Raw genomic sequence first — 20,019 nt, forward strand, 5'->3', positions numbered from 1 at the left:
GGTATGTTATGTTTTAGGCTTCCCAAGTGGGTCTGCTGGGTCGATGAGTAGAAGCTGGGGAGTAGGATTGTGGCCGGAGTCCCAGGCCCAGGTCCGGCCCCTCACGGAGCACGAGGAATAGACTATCTTCAAGTGCGGATCTGTGATTTTATGGGGTAACCTCTTACGGCACGCACAGTGACCCAGAGTAGGAACATCGCGGGGTCTACAGCACGCTGGGACCTCGTTTGGCCTGTGTTATCGTTACTCATGGGACATGCCAGACTCTGACCCAGGAGGCGGAATAAACACTTAGCTCTTTCCAGGCTGTCTCTCTGGGACATGGGCTGTCCTCGCGTGAATCACAGCCGTGGTTGAACACCCAGACAGGCGGTGTGGACCCTTCTTCACTGCCAGCCCCCCGGGATGCACCCCCAGCATGGTCTCCCACACCCCACCTCCCAGCTACGTTCTTGGGTGTCCAGGTGTCCCGACGGCCACTGCCCTTTCCTGGGTCCCACACCGAACTTCCTTCCAGGTCTCTCCTCAAACTTTTTCTCATCCCGTAGCTTATGTTGGCAACAGGCCGGCGATCCAGACGTTTCTCAAAAGCACAAAAGATACCACCTTATTCCCTGGACAAATACCCCAGCATTAAGCCAGCAGGAGACCTGCCACTCCCCAACATACCTCCCGCTGGGGGGCCATAGCCCAGAGCCATAAAAAATGCTCGTTCATCCGGCGAATCTAGTTCTGGGGCTTCGTGTTAAGCATAAGTTGATGGAAGCCATTTAATAGCTAGGAATTGGTAAGCCACGGTAGGACCAGGCGGTTATAATCAGAATAAAGAGATTTATTTCCATGGCGAGCCCTTAACTCGCAAAGGAGCAGACACAGAGTAAGATCCAAGTAGAAGGACATTCCTGTAACATAGAAATTCGTGTGCATGACTGTGTATCTGAGCACACAGGAACCCAGAATGTTCACCGCCACTCCTTATAGGGCATGATCCACAGTTGTGAAGGGCATGTGCTCGTCTCAGAAATAACCTGTGACTCCTGTGGGACAAGGGCACCCAAGTCCCCTCCAGTGTCCTCAGCCTCGTTTCTTATGCTCCAGGCTTCAGTACACTCACGGGAAGTGCTTGCATCTTGTATTTGTTTTTAAGATTGATTTATTTGAGGGAGAGAATGAACGGGTGGGAGGGAGAGAGAGGACCTCCAGCAGACTGCACGCTAACCACGGAGCCTGACCCAGGGCTCGATCTCACAACCCTGAGACCATGACCTGAGCTAAAATTAAGAGTGAGATGCTCAATCGACTGAGCACCCCCAGGGACCCCCAGGCTTGCATTTTTCTAGTCTATTTAGGGGAACAAGTACGTCCTCGTAGACCAGCAAAGTTTGCGTTGGGTTTTGCCTTTCCAGTACTTTCTGTCTCATTCCTTACCAGACTCTTTTAACTTCTTGTTTTTGGCACTGCTGTCTGAATTCATTATCTCTTTCTGTGACATATAAACTCATTCAGACACATTCTAAAAATAGGTGATTTTTTTTTCCTTTTACCTCAATCCAAGGAAAGCAGATGTATCAGAAGTTAGGCTCCTGTAAGCCCTACAGTCCCCGGACGACCCCTGGGATAACTCGGCCTCATTGGTCCCTCTTCTGTCCTTTCTCTGACCTGTGCAGCTTTGAGGGGCTTCTGATCTATATCCTTTGCAGCCAGAACTAGTGGAGCTGGTTTTGGTGTGATTTTGTTTTTAAGATGAACTGTCTAATTACGTTTCAGTAAATGATTATTGTAGAAGACCTAGGGAACACAGCACTCCCCATCTCCTCGCTTTCACCACCACCGTTTAACGCTGTTCTGTCTGCTTATGCAGATTTCCAAGAAGAGTACGTGGATTGACTTATTAATGGAAATTACAGGGGCACCTGGGTGGCTCAGGGAAGCGTCTGGCTCTTGATTATGGCTCAGGTCGTGATCTCGGGGTCGTGAGATCGAGCCTCCCCTCTCCAGCTCTGTGCTCAGCAGGAGTCTGCTTGGGATTCTCCATCTCCCTCTGACCGTTGCTTGTCCTTTTTATCTCTTACATCTTTACAAAGAACAGACATACTAAACACGCTGTTACGTTCACTGCTTTTGTGAAATTAGGAGCGTATGGTGCGGGGGGCCACCTGACAGCGGACTGTGGGAAACTGTAGGACAAAGAACCTGTTTGGGTTTTTTTCAAAACAACCAAGCAGCGAGGGAGGGACACAGGGGAGCCTAGAAGATGAAGGTGTCTCAGGAGGATTTTTCTGTCGCCGTCTGTGGACCTTATTTGGGCTCCCGCACAGGCGAACAGACGTATTTGCAGGAGGTCTGTATCATTCAGAAGGACAGCTGGAAGGTTTTACAGAGAAAGCAGGAGGTCTGGGATTTGCTTCAAGATGACCCGGCAGTTGGGGGTGGGGGGAGCTGGGGGCACGTGGAGGGAGTCGGCACTCCTCCAGGCAGAGTCCCTGGCCCCGTCCATGCAGGGCTCTGCGTGCTACTCTGCGCTCCGGCTCGTCTGTCAGGGCTTTACACAGTAAAGTTGATCACTTAACACGGGTTTCATTCCGGAATCAGCCAGGATGAATTTCTGGACTTGGCCATACGTTGATCTCTGTGTAGAACGAACCCTGTTCCGTAGCGTCTGGTTATTGCGGGACACGAGGCAGGGTGGGAACTCACAAGGTGTGTTACGACCACATGGGCTCCAACCCCTGAACCCCCACCCGGCAGGGGTGGGCTCACGCCGTGACACGTCAGGACGTCCTTGCCACTTTGAAAAGCAAACTTCGGCATGTGACGTTGGCGAGCACGCGTCCGACGGTAGGCGGGCGACACTGACTATGTTCTCCACTCCCCAGGACCTGGAAGAGCAGCTGGACGAGGAGGAAGGCGCACGCCAGAAGCTCCAGCTGGAAAAGGTGACCGCTGAGGCCAAAATCAAGAAGATGGAAGAGGAGATCCTGCTCCTCGAGGACCAGAATTCCAAATTTATCAAAGTAAGAGCATATTTCCGTGACGGAGCTGATGCATTCCGTGAAAGGGGCGCCCAGAGAGCAATTCTCAAGAATTTGGATTCACTTACGTACTTTACTGTCCTAAGGCTCTAACTGTGTGATCTCTAAAGACAAGAAACTATGTAGTGATCGAAATCTGCCAAACAGCCTTCTGATCCTATAGACGTTTGGTGTGTTTGTCTTGCACACTCTGATCCCCACTCAGTGACCAGGACCCGTCCGTGCAGGCCTACTGTCCCCTTGCGAGATGGGGACACGAGCGCCTGTGCTCAGAGGAAGACCAGGGCCCTGGTGTGCTTTGGAAGCCTTCTCCAACGCCACGGTTCTTTCTTCTCAGGAAAAGAAACTCATGGAAGACCGCATCACGGAGTGTTCCTCCCAGCTGGCTGAGGAGGAAGAAAAGGCCAAAAACTTGGCCAAAATCCGGAATAAGCAGGAAGTGATGATCTCAGATCTAGAAGGTTAGTGTTTGGGTTTGGAGAAACGTGGGCCAGGAACCCATGGGTGTTGGCGCGCCGCCAGGTAAGCTGCTTGGGTCCAGGTGTGACAACAGGCCTGTTTGCAGTTCTCGTGTCCTGCCTTGTCTACAAGCTTTCGCAACGGGCTGGGACTGGCAGGATCGTACTTAAGTTGGCTTCCAGGGTGAGGCACACTCCGGGGCGGACCCGGCTGGGCCCTCCATGGCGTGAGCTGTAGGGGCCGCTGGACCTCGTGAGCCGTGGCTCTCAGAGCAGCGTGAGTGACGGGAAGTCACAAAGGGACCGCTACTGCCACCAAGCGTGGCAGGGACTGGCGCGACCGCTGAGGGCAGCCATAGTGCATGGGGACGGCAAACAAGTGTCGGGAAATCCTGGGAGGTTTACAAAACGGAGGCCAACTTTGCGCAGAAGAGACAGAGAGAGGGTGGCTCTTGGGGAGAGCATGTAGCCTCTCCTGGGATGGGCAGCCAAACCCCAGCGTCTGCACTGCAGGGGGAGGGGCACAGCCCTCGATGCCCAGGCGCTATGTGAGGGTCTCTCTGGCCCGTGTGGGGTTCTTCTGCTGGGGGGGGCCCAAGGCACACGCACCCAGTCTTTGGACCTACGTGATTGGCCTGTGACACTCTGTCCCCACGTCTCCATGTGCCGGTCATGTGGGAGAACCCAAGGCGCACAGGGCACGGTGTTGTGAGGGCCGCTGCGGGAAGGGGAGGTTCCCTGGCCTGGTGAGGGAGTCCCTGGGGGACTGTGGCAGGGAGGGTGGGAATCCCAGGACCCACTGCCCGTCCCCTCCCCTGCTGCCTGGGAGCTGCGGTCCTGGTTCCAACCAGGGATTCCCGGAAAGGGGCGTGGGGTGACAGGCAGTGGCACATACGGTCCTCGCCTCTGCTGAGCCCTCTGCACACGAGTGCTCTGCCCAGCGATGGACGCAGTAAGAGGGGCCGGGTCACTTCCACTCCAGGCAGGTGGGCTCACTTCTCGCAAAGGGACATCGTTAGAAACCCCCCCCCAATTTCTTCCCTGAACTTCATCCTCCCACTGATTTTTCTCCCCTTCTATTTGACGTTCATGGGTGTCGATGACTGAGCCATTGGCCCAGGGCCGTCGAGGCAGCGGCGTGCTGCTGAGTCAAGTGGCGATGTTCAACCTCAGCCAGTTCACATGTTGGGTTTGTTTGTCCGGCGCCCGCTCGTGGGTTTCGAAACACTTCTCTGGCCTCTTCCCCTGCAGAAAGGCTGAAGAAGGAGGAGAAGACACGTCAGGAGCTGGAAAAGGCCAAGAGAAAGCTGGATGGAGAGACCACTGACCTGCAGGATCAGATCGCTGAGCTCCAGGCACAGATCGACGAGCTCAAGGTCCAGCTGGCCAAGAAGGAGGAGGAGCTGCAGGGCGCACTGGCCAGGTCTGCCTCCTGCTGCTGCGGGCTGCGCGCTTGCCTAGGGTCTCACGTCTGGGGCCAGACAGGAACCCGGGGCGAGGCCACGTCGTCTCCTTGCTGGGGTGTGACGAGGCACTTGGAGCAGCCGGGAGTCCCTGGTTTGCATCAGGTTGGCAGGAAGCTCATGTAAACCAGCCTGGGCCTTCGCACGCCAGGATCCCCGAGTCATGACCTGAGGTCCCTGGGAGTCCATCCCAGGAGAAACTAGTTTCCCATATGGCACTCAACTCAGCAGAGATGAGTTTCAGAAGTTGAGCAGAAATTTCAGAGATGACCTCCGCACCTAAAGCATGATTTGCTTTTCGGTTCTAAAGCGTCACTTTTAATGGAACGGAGGTTTATAACCGTTTGGCTGCATGGTCAGGGATCTTCGAGTTTCATTTATAATTTATTACAAAGGAGTACATTTCCTAACAAGTTCTTTCCAGTCCTCTCAGTTGGTTTTACTTTGGCCAGACGATCTGTGTTCTCTCTCAGAGCTGAGAGCTAGAATCTAGGAGGACAGCTGTCCACACAGGCTGTCCCATCCCCTGGTGCCCCTTCCCTCCCCGCAGACACCCCACCCCTCCGGTCAGAAGGTCCACAGGCATGGGAGCGCAGGGAAGCGCCACAGGAGGGAGTGAGGGGACCACATGTGTGACGGTGGCCTCCCCCTGCGTTATGGGGGCATCCCTGGAATCAAGGGAGGCAGACAGTTTGGGCTGGAGGCCACCTTGAGCGGTGGCCTTGATCTGACGCTTCGCTTGAGAGGAGATTGTTTCTGTCCTGATCATGAAAATGAGCCTGCCCGTCCTTTTAATGGAGAATCGTCACCCTTTGGCGAGGGGGCTGGCTTGGTTCCGGTGTGGGCTCTGCCGTTTCTGGATCTTGGGGGGCAGGGGGCGCCACCCAGACGGTCCCTCGGGTGTCTCCGCAGGGGGGATGATGAGACGCTGCACAAAAACAACGCCCTGAAGGCGGTGCGGGAGCTGCAGGCCCAGATTGCCGAGCTGCAGGAGGACTTCGAGTCGGAGAAGGCTTCCCGGAATAAGGCAGAGAAGCAGAAGCGGGACCTCAGCGAGGAGCTGGAGGCACTGAAGACGGAGCTGGAGGACACCCTGGATACCACGGCAGCCCAGCAGGAGCTCCGGTGAGCAGCGGGCAGAAGCGCTCCGGACGGGCTGGGGGCCTGCCTTTCTGCTGGCATTTTGGGTGTTTCTCGCCCTCCTGGAAACACCGGCAGGTGACGGGGAACAAAATAGCCGTGGTCAGAAACAAAGCCGCTGCGGCGGGATCACGGGGGGCAGGTGCGCCCCACAGAGAGCCGGGGCGGCCCGGCGTGGTACCGGGGTGGGGGGCATGGGTGGGATCAGGCATGCTTAGGCTGCAGCCGGCGGCGGCAGCGGGTGTGAACCGCGGCAGGTAGACAGATGAGAAGCGAGGTGCGTGCTCACCTTGCAAAAACAGGCGAGGGCAGGTACCCGGACTGGAGTGCGCGTTGGGCAGAGGCGTGTGCCATGGGACCGGTGAGCCGACCGGCAGGCACAGGCACGTGCAGCCGGAGAGGATTCCTGCGCCGAAACCTCCACTCAACGGCCCGGTGGAGGTCACAGAAGAGCTAGAGCCCCAAGCTGGGGAGTAGGCCAGGCAGAGGGGCTCCTGTGAGCCCTGAATTGGGAATCTCCCACGTGGCTGCCGAGGCCGCCGCCTCCTGTCTGCTCCCTCCTCATGCCAGGGCAGGAGGGCCCCCCCAGGTGCCGTGGCTGCGAGATGTGGCTGGCTGCGTGCACACACACACATACACACACGCGCGCGCACACCTGTCCGGGCTGCTGCAGGCTGTGCTCGCTCTGAGGTGGCAGCTCAGGAAAGGCCTGGAATAAAGCAGGTAGGGCAGAAAGGGAATCACTTAGGAAGACAGGTGTGGGCAGAGAGGTAGGAAATGAGACAGAGCCACGGGGACAGAAATGTGGGGGTGCCCTCTGGAGGACAAGGGTGGGCTGTCCCAGGGGCGTGGCTGGAGAGTGACGTCGCAGCTCTGCCCAGGAGGTGGAGGTCAGGTTATGGGCATCGGGGGGGCGATCAGTGGTGAAGCAGCAGAGGTGGGGGGTCCTAATGGTGTGTCAAGGGCTTTGCCGTGAATGCACGTGGCTGCGGCTGCGCATGGAGGTCATGTCCCCCGAGACACCGGGGGTCTCTGCTGCAGTCCATCTGAGCCAGGCAGGCCCGCTTCCCCCCACCCCCAGCAGCAGAGCAGCTCTGCTTCCAGCAACGTTAAGTCCTGGCCTTCCCCATGAAACATCCATACTTCAGAACCTGGAAACCACGGCGCTAGACTTTGTTGAAATAGCTGTTCTCAGCTGGACTTTTGGCCACAATAGGAAAAAAGGCCTTGATCATTTCTTCCATTCAGTCTTCAAAAAAAAAGAAAAAAAGGAAAAAGCACACGTGCGTATTTATCGAACCATGGCTGTGCTCAAACAGGCGGGGAGGGGGCTCCGCTCCCGGGGGGCTGCTGTGCCGAGACTCACAGTTGCCCCTGCTGTGCTGTGTTAGCGCCCGGGCCCGCCACTCTCACCGAGAACCCCCTGCCTGCCCGCCCGCCAGTTCCCAGGCAGTGAGTGCTGGGGTCCACGTGAAAGTGGCCGGCCTCGGCTCGGCCAGCGCCTCCCACACGCTTGGCACGGAATTCCCTATAGGACTTGCCTGGAAAGCCGGGGGCGGTTGGGTCGATGAGCCTGGAGGAAGGAAGGAAGGGCTTCTGGACGGGGTGTCACATAGGAGTTAGGAGCAAATGTCTTCCCCGGACATGACGTGCGGGAGGAGAGCTGCTGCTGCTGTCGCATCCTTGGAAGTGCTGGTCGTTCACTGGGGTGAGCTGAAGTCACCAGAGGAAGGTGTCCGTCTGTCTGGACCAGTGCTTGCATCCGTCTGCCCCCTCTGCGGGTCCCTTTCTCTCAAGGAGACTCTGGGGACAGGGCCCCACCGGCCTGAGCCCAGCTGGACAACAGAATCTTTGCTGATGCCTTTTGTCCGGCTGCCCAGTGAGCCCAGAGCTGGCGCCGGGCCGCTCAGCACAGCTGACCTCATCCCCGGTCCACTGGGAAAGGGAGACAGATGTGGCCACAGGGTCCACCCCCAAGTCACCGTCCTGCTCCAACTCCTGACGTCCTGTGGCCCTGAGCAGGCAGGGGTTCACCTGGCCAGTTTCGGGCTCCGCCAAGCCATGTGCCCACATGGACAGATTGTGACGTCTCAGCAGAGCCGCCTGGTCTCCCAGCTCACCCTGTGTACATTATGGCAAAGCGTGAAAGTCCTGGAAAGCTGCGTAAAGACAGAGTACTTTCGTGTGACCTTTGCTCCCCAGGTTCAGGCTAGAGGAGCCCTCAGTTCACCTTGGGACATTCAGAGCCCGGGCTTTGTCCCTCTGAGTCAGAGGTGCGGCTCCTCCGCCTGCCTCAGAGCTCAAGCGTCCCTCGGCCCCCAGCCTCAGCTGCCTCCAGAGGAGGTCTCAGGAGGGAGCGCCCCAGCTGTCCCTTCCCGGGCCGGGTGCCGTGCCGCCTTTGTCGGGACCAGCGTCCTGACTCCTGGGGCCCTCACCACCCCTTGGCTTTTGAAACCTCTTCAGGACCCCCTTTTCCTGTTGTACTGCGGTGTCGTCTGGTGCTGGGGCACCTCGCGGTAAGCGAGCCCCGGCCTGCAGGCCACCGAGCTGCCTAGAATGGTCCAAATTTAGGCCCATAGAGGTGTCACACTGTGACCGTTGTCGCACAGGGAACAGGAGCCGCGCTTGGGCTCATTCTAGAAGGATTTCCACTCTCACAGTAGTGGGCACGCAGCCTTCTGGAATGTAACAGGCCAAATAATTCTCTCATGGGAATTCATGTAATCTGTTTTCTGTGACCCTAACCATGTCCCAGATGTACCGAGGGCTGTTATAGGCTGTTACGGGACAGACCGTGGGGCTTCCTTTGGGTGAGCCTCACAGCGGCCCCAAGACCAGTGCTCGGGTGACCCTTGTGTGTAGATGGACACACCGAGGTGGAGAGCTCAGGTGTTCAAGGTCCCGGAGTTGGCACTGTAAGAGCCATAACTGAGCCCACATCCGTCAGCTCTGGGGAGGATGGAGCACATTTAAAACTAATGCAGCACCTTAAAGACGTACTTTTCTAATTCAGGGGCGCCTGGGTGGCCCTGGGTTAAGCCTCTGCCTTTGGCTCAGGTCATGGTCTCAGGTCCTGGGATCGAGCCCCGCATCGGGCTCTCTGCTCCGCGGGGAGCTGCTGCTCCCTTCCACCCGCCCCTGCTCGCTCTCTCTCATTGTCTCTCTTTCAAGTAAATCTTTTAAAAAATAAGTGGTCCAGTTGGCCGGCTGGTCCTGAGCTGCTCTCTCTGAAAATGCATTCGTGCAGCACCAAACGGGAGCAGGAGGTCGCGGAGCTGAAGAAGGCCCTGGAGGAGGAGACGAGGAATCACGAGGCTCAGATCCAGGACATGCGACAGCGGCACGCCACGGCGCTGGAGGAGCTGTCCGAGCAGCTGGAGCAGGCCAAGCGGGTGAGCACGCGCCCAGGGCTTGGGGGTGTGCGCGGAGTAACTGGGCCCTCTAGCCACCGTCCCCATCCCACATTCCTTCCCGGGCATCCCTCTGGCAGCGTTCCCTCCCAACGACTGAGCTGGAAACTTCTAGTGGCCTGAAGTCTCTCGTGCTGCCAGTCCCCGAGTCCTGCTGTCTTTCCCCAGGCCGCTTAGCCACCCTTCCTCGCCACTGTGCACGGTGTCACCATGCCTGTCGCTGTCCCCTCTGTCTCATATCAGCTTCTGTCCTGACCACACTACATCCCCTCCACCCTCAGAACTGCCCCCCCGCTGGCAGACAGTCTTCCTTTCTTCCTCGTTCTTCCCGAGCCTCCTCCCCCGCCCGGCCACCTGCTGATCTGTGCGCTCACAGCAGCAGCGATGGCATCAAGATCCCCATGTATCCCTCGTCACACTGAGTACTCGCCACGCAGTGCCTTTGACTGCCACCTTGTGGGGTAGCCTCTGCCCGCGGGGTGCAGAGATTACCAGGGGGTCGCACTGCCAGTAAGCAGCAAGGGGGAGGGAACCCAGGGAGTCCAGCCCCGGAGCCCCCACTGAACCCCGGAGTGCGGCCTTAAAGTCCCGGTCCCCAGTCCCGGGTCATGAACCGTGGCATGTGGGACAGAAGGCGCCCCGTGTCGACCTCCCAACACCAACAAGGATAAAGTCTGCAGCGCAGTGAGCCTCTAGGTATCTGGGTCTCCTCCCCTAGGCAGCGTGCCCCGGGGGGTCCCTGCTCTAGAAACTTCACCCTCTGAGGAGAAGGGAGGTTTCCGTTGAGACGCCGACAGCAGACCACGCAGCGGGCGCGACCCCACCTAGAGGAAAAGCAGCGCCTTGTATGGAATGTTCTAAAAATAGCACATTTCTCTTCCCTCGCCTCCTAGTTCAAAGCGAATCTGGAGAAGAACAAGCAGGGCCTGGAGACGGACAACAAAGAGCTGGCGTGCGAGGTCAAGGTGCTGCAGCAGGTCAAAGCTGAGTCGGAGCACAAGAGGAAGAAGCTGGACGCGCAGGTGCAGGAGCTCCACGCCAAGGTGTCGGAGGGGGACCGGCTCCGCGTGGAGCTGGCCGAGAAAGCCAGCAAGCTCCAGGTAAGCCCAGGACAGGCCCCCGCAGCAGGCACACGCCCTGGAACCCCGGCCCGGCTGGGCCACTGCGAGGTCACGAGTACTTGAGTAGACGGCAAGAGGGTGCACGGCAGCTCGCGCGAGGAGCACGTGACTCCTGGTCTCAGGGTCGTGAATTCAAGCCCCACACTAGGTGTGGAGAGGACTTAAAATCAATAAATACTATTTTTACTATTTTTAAAGACGATCAGAATCAGGTGCCTGGTGGCTCAGCGGGGTAAGCTCGGGTCAGGACAGACTCCTATGCAGTCAGGAAAAATGATCCGGCAGCTGGACGTTGTCGTTGCGGGGGAAGATGTACACTCTGTGTTCGCGGAGACTCTGGCTGGTGGCTTGTTGGGGGGCCGGTTCCATTGGCCCCTCTGCCTGCCAACGCTTCAGATCCCAGGGGAGCCGGTGCCCCGTGTACTACAGTGTTTACACCCGCCCGCTCGGCACAGTGAGCCTCTCTATTTAGGGAATGGTAGGCACTTTCTGGAAATCACCAGCCACAGGCCCTGGTAAAGGCTGCAGTCTGCAGCCTCCTCGGTTAACTCTTCCCTGCACGAGTGTGTCCTCCCGCACGGTGTGTGCTTGAGAGACAAGATGGTAAACCGTGTTAGTGACTGTCGTCACGTGTTCCCATCTCTGTGGCAGGGAGGCGAGCCGGGCACACCTCCGGCTTCCTGTGCGGGCTCTCCCCTCCCATGCTCACGCTGCCCCAGGGCATCTGGGAGCCTCAGAGACGCTAGGGGCACGCCACCCTCTGGGAACCCCCCCGACAGCTCACAGAGCCAGAGCTGAAGGCTGGTGGCCTCTCTTGAGTCCAGAGCCCTCCATGCCACGCTGTCACCGAGACTGCAGACACGTGGGCCCTCCAGAGGAACAGAAAGGTCATTGACCTGAGTCACGTATATTGACGTGTCCTCTGCACGTCTCCCCTTTGCTAATATGACCAAGGGACAAACCCGAGTGAAGGGGGCCCCGCTGTCCCTGAGGAAAGATTTCATGGGGACTGGAAGGGGGTGGTTAGTCAGGATAAGAGATAGCTGAATAGACCTGATAAATATATAAGAGATAGCTGAATAGACCTGATAAATATATACTGCCAGATTTTTAAGCCTAAAAAGTACTAAAGACTAAATACTAGGAGTTGAATTTTTTTAATCTCTATAATAAAGTTCTCAAGTTCTGTAGGAACGTTGAACGTACTGGATCCTCTGACACAGGGTTAATGCACCTTCAAGTGAAAAAGGACCAAAAGTACAGCATCTGCTGATCTCTGGGCCTCTTTCTGAGGCAAAGCAAAACCTTAACCCAGAGGATTTAGTGTTCCCTCTGTCCCTTCAGGATAAAATGACAAGGGGGCACACAGGAGTCAGGAGAAACCCGCTACATGTGTGGCCTCCGCTGTTACGCTCCTCCCCGTCTGTCCAATAGAGACTGAGACATTGTCCCGCAGCAGCCAGTGCTGTTGAGGGGGGCAGCAGAACCCCCGTGAGGGAAGCCTGCCTTAACGGGGCTTGGCAGTTTCAGGGTCACCCCCCCCCCCCGATACTGCTCTGTTTGTGAGCATTTACAGGCGGAGAGTCTGAGCCCTTCCTGTCCACTCACTGGTGGACTGATACACGAAATCTCATACTCCTCGTAGAATGAACTGGACAACGTGTCGGGTCTCCTGGAAGAAGCAGAGAAGAAGGGCATTAAATTTGCTAAGGACGCAGCCAGTCTCGAGTCCCAGCTACAGGACACGCAGGTAATCTGGGGGTCAGGGCCCCTGACTGTAGCTGTGCCATGTCTGGTGTCTGCGGGCAAGTCCCAGAGTAGCTTTCCGATCACCTCTGGCTTGCACTCCACTTTTATCCGGAGCCATCATCCTGCTCAGGAAATCGCTGATGCTCGCACCTGGATGCAGAGCCCTTGGTCCCTGTCTGGTTGGCACAAGGGCAGCTTGGGTGGGGACCCGGACTTGCACACAGATCCCGCCTGGGAAGTGTTTCAGGCGGCCGTCTGCGCGCACAACCATCACTGGCCGTTTGCACCAGGACTATTCTGTTGTGGCTGAAATTCCGTGACCTTGACTTTACAGAGGCCCTACCGTAAAAGGAGAGGTTGAAGCTCACCAAATCCTACCGTTAAACTTGAATCGAAACATTTCTCGGGAATGTGTTCAAGTCCAAGAGGAGTCAGGATAATGACTCTGATAGGAAAATAATGTAGCACTTTTTCCTAGGAGTTTTCTGTCTTCATTGGATTCAATTTTCTAACTTCCTAGTGTATTTGCTAGGTGCTGCGGACACAGGGTAAAATCGTCAGGCGAGCAGCATCAGCGTGATGGGGCTTACGCTGTACTGAGACCCATCCTGGTCAGCGCAGAAAGCTTCCGTCCGTGCCTTTGAGAATTTCAGTACAGCATGAGCCCCGTCACGCTGATGCTGTGACACATCCTGGTCAGCGCAGAAAGCCTCCGTCCGTGCCTTTGAGAATTTCCTAGTCTGAAAGTCAAGGGAAAGACACATTTGCATTGACATTTGAAAAAAAGGAGTCTGGCAGAAAGGGCAGACAGTGGAGGGGCGGCCCCATCCTACAGGCGATCCTAGTGAGAAACGCCCAGTACTTGACCCTGGACGGGGGCGGGCAGGGGAGCAGAGCGGAGGGTTTGCATAGCTGCGGTGGGGGCTTTTATAAAACCACCACGTGCGTTTCCAAGTCCTTTCCATGTCCTAGTGTCCCCGGGTGTCACTCCTCCAGGGAGGGGCTCTGGCGTTCGTGACCTACAGCCGTTTTTGTGGCGGCGCCTGACATGACTTCCGTCTTGACCTCTTCCCGCCAATAGGAGCTTCTGCAGGAGGAAACCCGCCAAAAGCTGCACCTGAGCAGTCGCATCCGGCAGCTGGAGGAGGAGAAGAACAGCCTCCAGGAGCAGCAGGAGGAGGAGGAGGAGGCCAGGAAGAACCTGGAGAAACAAGTGCTGGCCTTGCAGTCCCAGGTGCGGGCGTACCCCTGGGAGGCCTCGCCGGCCCCGTGTCCCTGCCGCGTCGCATCCTTCCCTCAGCGTTCAGGACAGTTAATTAGGCTGAACTAGACGAAGCCCAGGAGGGGTCCTTCCCTTGACCCAGCCATGGTGGTACCACGCTGGTGGTTACGGTGCTGGGAGCATGTAAACAGCCCCAGGGCTGTGTCCGCGCTTGCCCCCAGTCATCCCTGTGTGGGTTTCCAGCTCAGAAATTGTGACAGGCGAAGGTTCGTTTGCTCAGAGCCACGCAGTATTGATCTGGAACTCACTTTCTCCTGTAAAAACCAGCGCAGTGGTCTGACGTGGATCTCTCTTCCCGTAAAACCTAGCTCGCGGACACCAAGAAGAAAGTAGATGACGACTTGGGGACAATCGAGAGTCTGGAAGAAGCCAGAAAGAAGCTTCTGAAAGACGTGGAGGCGCTGGGCCAGCGCCTGGAGGAGAAGGCTCTGGCCTACGACAAGCTGGAGAAGACCAAGAACCGCCTGCAGCAGGAGCTCGACGACCTGACCGTGGACCTGGACCACCAGCGCCAGATCGCCTCCAGCCTGGAGAAGAAGCAGAAGAAGTTCGACCAGGTGGGTCCCCTGCGCCCCGTGTCCCAGGCGCAACCCCGGCAACCCACACGGTCTCCTCCCGGCAGCGCCCTGCTGTTAGCGGTTTATGGTTTACAATAAAATAATGAGTAATTAACGTAATTTTAGTTGAAAACCACACTTACCTGTAGAGGGTTGGAAAGGGAGAAAGGCAGAAATGAAGGGACACCATCTGTCCTTCCTGGGGCTGCGCTCAGCTGGAAGTCCGAGCCACGGAGAGGGAACAGTGGCTCCGTGGCTCTTGAAACCTCATCTCGAGTAACCGCCGCTGCCCCCCCGCCCCCCGCACAGCTGCTCGCGGAGGAGAAGAACATCTCCGCTCGCTATGCGGAGGAGCGGGACCGCGCCGAAGCCGAGGCCAGAGAGAAGGAGACCAAGGCCCTGTCCCTGGCCCGGGCCCTCGAGGAGGCGCTGGAGGCCAAGGAGGAGTTCGAGAGGCAGAACAGGCAGCTGCGGGCGGACATGGAAGACGTCATGAGCTCCAAGGACGACGTGGGGAAGAGCGTGAGTAGCGCCCCGGAACAATCCGCGGGGCAGCGCGGGGCAGCGCGGGGCGGGCCACCCCACAAGCCCTGAAGGATGCAGGGAAGCCTCGCCCAGCCACGAAGTGGTCCGGGGGTGTCTCGGCCGGTGCGTAAGGAGAGGGTGACATGCCTGGAGAGAAGCCGTCAGAGGCTCTGCGGGGTCCTCGTGGCAGCGCTCGTAGATGGGGAGGCCTCGATTTTTGGCATCTCTCCCGCGGGCCCTCGTGGCCTTCCCCGCGTCGTGGTGGGGAGCGCTGAACAGGCGATGTCCTCAGCCCCGAGTCACAGGTAGTCACCAAACACGAGAACCATGAGGGCCCCTCAGACCAGGGGCAGTGGGACCCTGGCGGGGGCCCAGAGGCACCTGCCGCTCTCCCTGACCAGGGCCTTCCCAGTTGAGACCCTTGGTCTTCCCAGAAGGCTTCAAAAGCTCTGGGAACTCGTTCACGGTCTGGAAATTTCTGCGATACTGTCCTTTTACCACATGCACACAGCATGAGAATGGCAATGATTTGCACGTGCCCCGCACCTGCCCCCCAGGGCACGAGGTACAGAGGATGGCAGCCAGGCCAGGCGTGGGGGTCGGCTCTGCCCCAGCTTCCGTTCTGGGCAGAAGCCACCTTTTTCCTCTTGAGCCCAAGTTCCGTCATGGACAGGACACATCTCCCATTTCATGAGGCTATGGCACGTGCTTTGGAAAGCTAAAGTCCCGTTTATCATGGGATGTGGGCACCCATCATGGCAGAGAGAAGGCCCTCCCGCCTTCCAGCTGGGTGTCTGACAGCCCTCTGAACCCAAGGGGATGGGCCCCAGCAGCAAGAGGCCTCCTAGAGCCGAAGCGGCCGTGGTCACACAGTAGAGCATAGAGCAAGGACCCCACAGTTGCTTTCATTTTCTTTTTTTTTAATCAAGTAAGCTTTCCACCCAGCACAGGGCTGCAGCTCCCGGCCCAGAGATCAGGAGTCACGCCAGGCGCCCCATCCGCGTGTTCACATTAGTCATTCGCTAGAATAGTCAACATCCATTCCACATACGCCGCTTCTGAGCCTGAGAAGCACCAGACGCTGTGGAGACCCTGGGGCCACCTCGCACCTGGCCTCCCGCTGTCCCGGGGCGCCCCAGAGGGGAGGCATGGCACCTGCGGGGTGTCTCGGGGGAGAGCACAGGGGCCATGGGATGGACGCACTTGCCCGAGAACGAGGTGGATGTTTGGGACGGGGACCGCTGTCCAGAGAGGTGAGGCCTGTGTCCCACAGCAGCCCACTTCCCAGCCCCAGCACGTCGTCAGACGCACCAGGTGCCACGTGCAGTTCGGGCCCCAGACCAGCTCTCTGACGCTGAGCTCACTCCCCTGCTCTTGTGCTCACAAAGCTCGCTCGGCTTCACAGGCACTGGAGAATAACTTGGTGACTCCAGGGCCCTCGTCAGTGAGGAGCTCCGTCCCGTGTAGACGACATGCTCTGGAGTGAGGGGGGCGGCAGCGTCACGGGAAGCTGGCCCCGGGGGGCCTTCGTGCTGAACGGGGGCCTCTTCCCACCACTTTGTGTGCTGCAGGTGCACGAACTTGAGAAATCAAAGCGGGCGCTGGAGCAGCAGGTGGAGGAGATGCGGACGCAGCTGGACGAGCTGGAGGACGAGCTGCAGGCCACAGAGGACGCCAAGCTGAGGCTGGAGGTCAACATGCAGGCCATGAAGGCCCAGTTCGAGCGGGACCTGCAGACCAGGGACGAGCAGAACGAGGAGAAGAAGCGGCTCCTCGTGAAGCAGGTGGGTGGGAGGCCGCGTGGTCTCGGGGGACAGGAGCCGCTTGGTCTCCGAGCACGGCGCTGGGTCAGAGCATGTGAGCGGCGGTGAGCCAGCTCCCCTGGTCATTTGTTGTCTGAGGTTCATGTCCCTGTTTCTGACTCCTGTGCCCCCCGCACCACCGCTGCTGCTCACGAGCGGGAACGCTGCTCCATGACTAGGTAGCCGACGGTCGGCGGCTTCGAGTTCAGTGGGGCTTAACCGTATGGGAAGGAGAGGAGCCGTCCGCAGGGGGCGAGGGGCCTTGGCGGTTCAGACCCCGCACCCTCGCAACACCAGGATTGAGAGGGGAGAAAGCCAGATGATTTTGTTTGGTTTTAAAAAGCTGTTGGGGACTTAGGATTCGTACACTTTTCTGAACATATGTCAGATTTCTAACTTAAAAGTTCACTTTCAAAACTAACTGTTTTGACAGTCCCTTGGAGTTCACGGGGTCCAGTCTTGGATCTGGGCCCATCTTGTTTGGTTACTCCCAGGTCAGTAACACTTCGTGTATTTGCCGTTCCTTGCTACATGACTGATAACCTCAGACTCAGTGACTGAGAACAGCACTTACTTAGCTCCCAGTTTCTGTGGGTCTGAATTCTGAACCGATCTGTCTGCACCTACTCAAGGCCCGCCTTAGGCTGGCTGCCCCCGCAGCCCAGGGTCCTGGTGGGAGACCTCGGCTTCTTGCCATGGGGCCCTTCCATAAGCCCTTGAGTGTCCCTGCAAGATGTCTCCTGGTTGTCCCCTTGTCCGTCATCTTGGCTATAAGGTCAAGGACTCCGCCTACCCATGGGCCCTCACGGTAGTCTGGGAGAGTGAAGGTGCCTGCAGGGCATTACGGTTAAAGCCAGCATCCCGGCTCCAACGGCAGGCCACCGGGCCCTGCAAGGGGACACGTGGGTCTGGCTGGGCCTAACCCGGTGCTGTCCTCCAGGTGCGGGAGCTGGAGGCGGAGCTGGAGGACGAGCGGAAGCAACGGGCGCTGGCAGTGGCCTCCAAGAAGAAACTGGAAATCGACCTGAAGGACCTCGAAGCCCAGATCGAGGCGGCGAACAAAGCGAGGGATGAAGTGATTAAGCAGCTCCGGAAGCTTCAGGTGGGTGACCTCCGGCCCCGTGGACAGCGGCCTGGGGCTGCAGGGCTGTCACCGGGCCAGGGCTCTGGTCAGGCAGGAGGATGGCCCATGCGTATCTCCTGTGTCTGCAGGACACGCACACGTCCCGGACGGTGCTGGCGTGGTCAGCAGGGGAGCATCCACCAGGGCCATCACGCTCTCCCGGCTGACAGCCTCTGGGGATGCTTGGCTTACCCTGGAGCCACCCACGAGGAGGGGGGCGTTGGGCACCCCGGTGCAGGGCCGGATTTTTTTTCTCTTGAGTCTGATTTAATCAGTACTTGTTCCCAGATGATGGGCCGGTTGTCACTGTCACTGTGTCAACAGGATTTCTAGAATAACTCGTGGTTGGTGGCACGCCGTCATGGGCCCTCTCCATGTAGGCACAACTTCTCCCCGGAGGAAATCGGTTGGTTGTGACAAAAGCTTTCAGCAAAGGTCCATTCCCTGGACCGTGGCGATTCTGTACCTTAAGAATGTGTTCAAACAAAATTCAGAGGAGGAGGAGAAATACTGAGATGCAAGCTCAGAGCTGCAGGGTGGCTTGCCCACCGGCTGGTGACGCTGAGGGGGAGACAACAGGGCCTGAGGGAGGAAGACCGTGCAGGCAGCTGCGGTAGCCCGACGTACTCAGGAGAAAGGGTAAAAGGAAAGTCAGCTCCGCAGCATAGGGTTAGGACTAATTTATATTTGCTCTCTGACACTTTTTTTTAAAAGATTTTATTTATTTATTAGGCAGAGAGAGGGAAGTAGGCTCCCCGCCGAGAGAGAGCCTAGCCCCACACGGGGCTCGATCCCAGGACCCGAGATCATGACCCGAGCCGAAGGCGCCACCCCCCTCCTTACACTTTTTTAAAAATCTAAGGACAAAGCTTTTGCTTTTGACGAGCTAATTACAAAGGCCACGCGGCACGTTGTGGAGAATGTCTAGGACACTGGTTTTGGGTATGTCCCGGCTTTACGGAGACACAGTTCACAAGCCACACAACTTACTGCTTTAAAGCATTTTCAGTGTTTCATGCAGCCATAGGGTGTACAGATATCACCACTGTCCAAGCTGGGACACTGTGGTTCCCTCTACAAGAATCCGTGCCCCGTTTGCTGTCACCACCACCCCCCACTCCCCGCTCCGTCCAGCGCAAATCACCCACGAATCTGCTTTCAGTGTCTGGAGCGCTGCCTCTGCCGGCCGTGTCGGGTACAGGGAGCAACCAGGGCGGCTCTGCAGCAGGCTTCCTCCCCGTCCGTGTTTGCAGGGCATCTCCACACCGCGGCATGACCCGGTGCTCGGCAGCCCCTGGGGGTCCTGCTGCGAGAGCTCCCGGACGCCTGTGCGGACGCATGCTTTCAGCTCCAAGGTCCACGCGGACCCGCTGGCAGGATGCCAGGTTCATCACTCACTCTGGTTCACGGGGAGGACCTGCCAGACCGTCCCACCGCGACGGTCCCATTTCGCGTTCCCACCAGCCGGGCGTGCAGATTCGCTGTCTCTGCATCTTCACCAGTATTCACTGCTACCCTCTTCTGTAGTCACCCATGTTGTGACGTCCCAGTTCACTGTAGTTCTGCCGGAGCCCCTGATGACCAGTGACGAACGTCTTTTCACGCACTCGTTGGCCGTCATCTCAGCAGGGGAACCTTTTCCCTCAGCTCACCTCCTCAACTGCCATAGCTTTCATAACGGAGTTGTGACATTTCTTTGTGCGTTCCGGGTGCTTCTTGTGAGACAGGTTTCCAGATACCTTTTCCATCCTCTAGTCTGGCCACATGCTCGATGGTATTGTGTGCAGTGCAGATTTTTTAATTTTGATGGAGTCCAGCTTATTTCCTGCTTTGTTTCTTGTGCTTTGGTGATCAGATCTGTGTGAACTGTGGCCCAATCCAAGGTCATGGAGATTTATTCCTGTGTAGTCTAAATTTTATACTTTCAGATTTAAGTCCATGGAGTCCCATTTTTGTGGTGTGGTTTTTTTGGTGTGTAAACCCAGCCTTGTTCTTCCAGACAAGGACATCTAGTTGTCCCAGCACCAGCTGTAAAGACCATTCTATCCCCGGTTGACTTTCTGGACTCGCCTGTCAAGAATCCATGGACTGTGGGTTTGTGTGTATCCGGACTCCGTCTGTTCCGTTGGTCTCTAATGCCTTTCCTCACGCCCGTATCACACAGTCTTGATTGCTGTGGCTTTGTAAGTTTTGAAATTGGGAAGTGTGAATCTCTAGCTTTCTTCTTCTTCTTTGAGATTGTTTACCTATTCTGGGTTCCCTGCAATTTCGTATGAATTTTAGGATCAACTGGTCAATTTCTGTCATGGGGGGAGGGGCAGCCGGGTTGAGTCTCGATAGCCTTGACTTGGGGAGAC

At 57.4% G+C, this 20,019-nt stretch overlaps 1 protein-coding gene across 6 annotated transcripts in view; it reads left to right on the plus strand.

Moving 5' to 3' along the window:
* Nucleotides 1-20,019, plus strand: part of MYH10 (myosin heavy chain 10) — a 118,396-nt gene that overhangs the window by 88,472 nt on the left and 9,905 nt on the right. For all 6 annotated transcript variants that reach the window (XM_059150553.1, XM_059150552.1, XM_059150556.1 and 3 more), the window contains 12 exons: nucleotides 2,877-3,014; nucleotides 3,370-3,493; nucleotides 4,742-4,913; nucleotides 5,866-6,078; nucleotides 9,341-9,485; nucleotides 10,397-10,603; nucleotides 12,270-12,374; nucleotides 13,455-13,607; nucleotides 13,964-14,212; nucleotides 14,522-14,734; nucleotides 16,309-16,521; nucleotides 17,480-17,641. In XM_059150553.1, coding sequence (XP_059006536.1) covers nucleotides 2,877-3,014; nucleotides 3,370-3,493; nucleotides 4,742-4,913; nucleotides 5,866-6,078; nucleotides 9,341-9,485; nucleotides 10,397-10,603; nucleotides 12,270-12,374; nucleotides 13,455-13,607; nucleotides 13,964-14,212; nucleotides 14,522-14,734; nucleotides 16,309-16,521; nucleotides 17,480-17,641 — 2,094 coding nt within the window. The remainder of the gene's footprint in view (nucleotides 1-2,876; nucleotides 3,015-3,369; nucleotides 3,494-4,741; nucleotides 4,914-5,865; nucleotides 6,079-9,340; nucleotides 9,486-10,396; nucleotides 10,604-12,269; nucleotides 12,375-13,454; nucleotides 13,608-13,963; nucleotides 14,213-14,521; nucleotides 14,735-16,308; nucleotides 16,522-17,479; nucleotides 17,642-20,019) is intronic.

Source organism: Mustela lutreola, chromosome 15 (assembly GCF_030435805.1).
Source record: "Mustela lutreola isolate mMusLut2 chromosome 15, mMusLut2.pri, whole genome shotgun sequence".
Lineage (NCBI taxonomy): Eukaryota > Metazoa > Chordata > Mammalia > Carnivora > Mustelidae > Mustela > Mustela lutreola.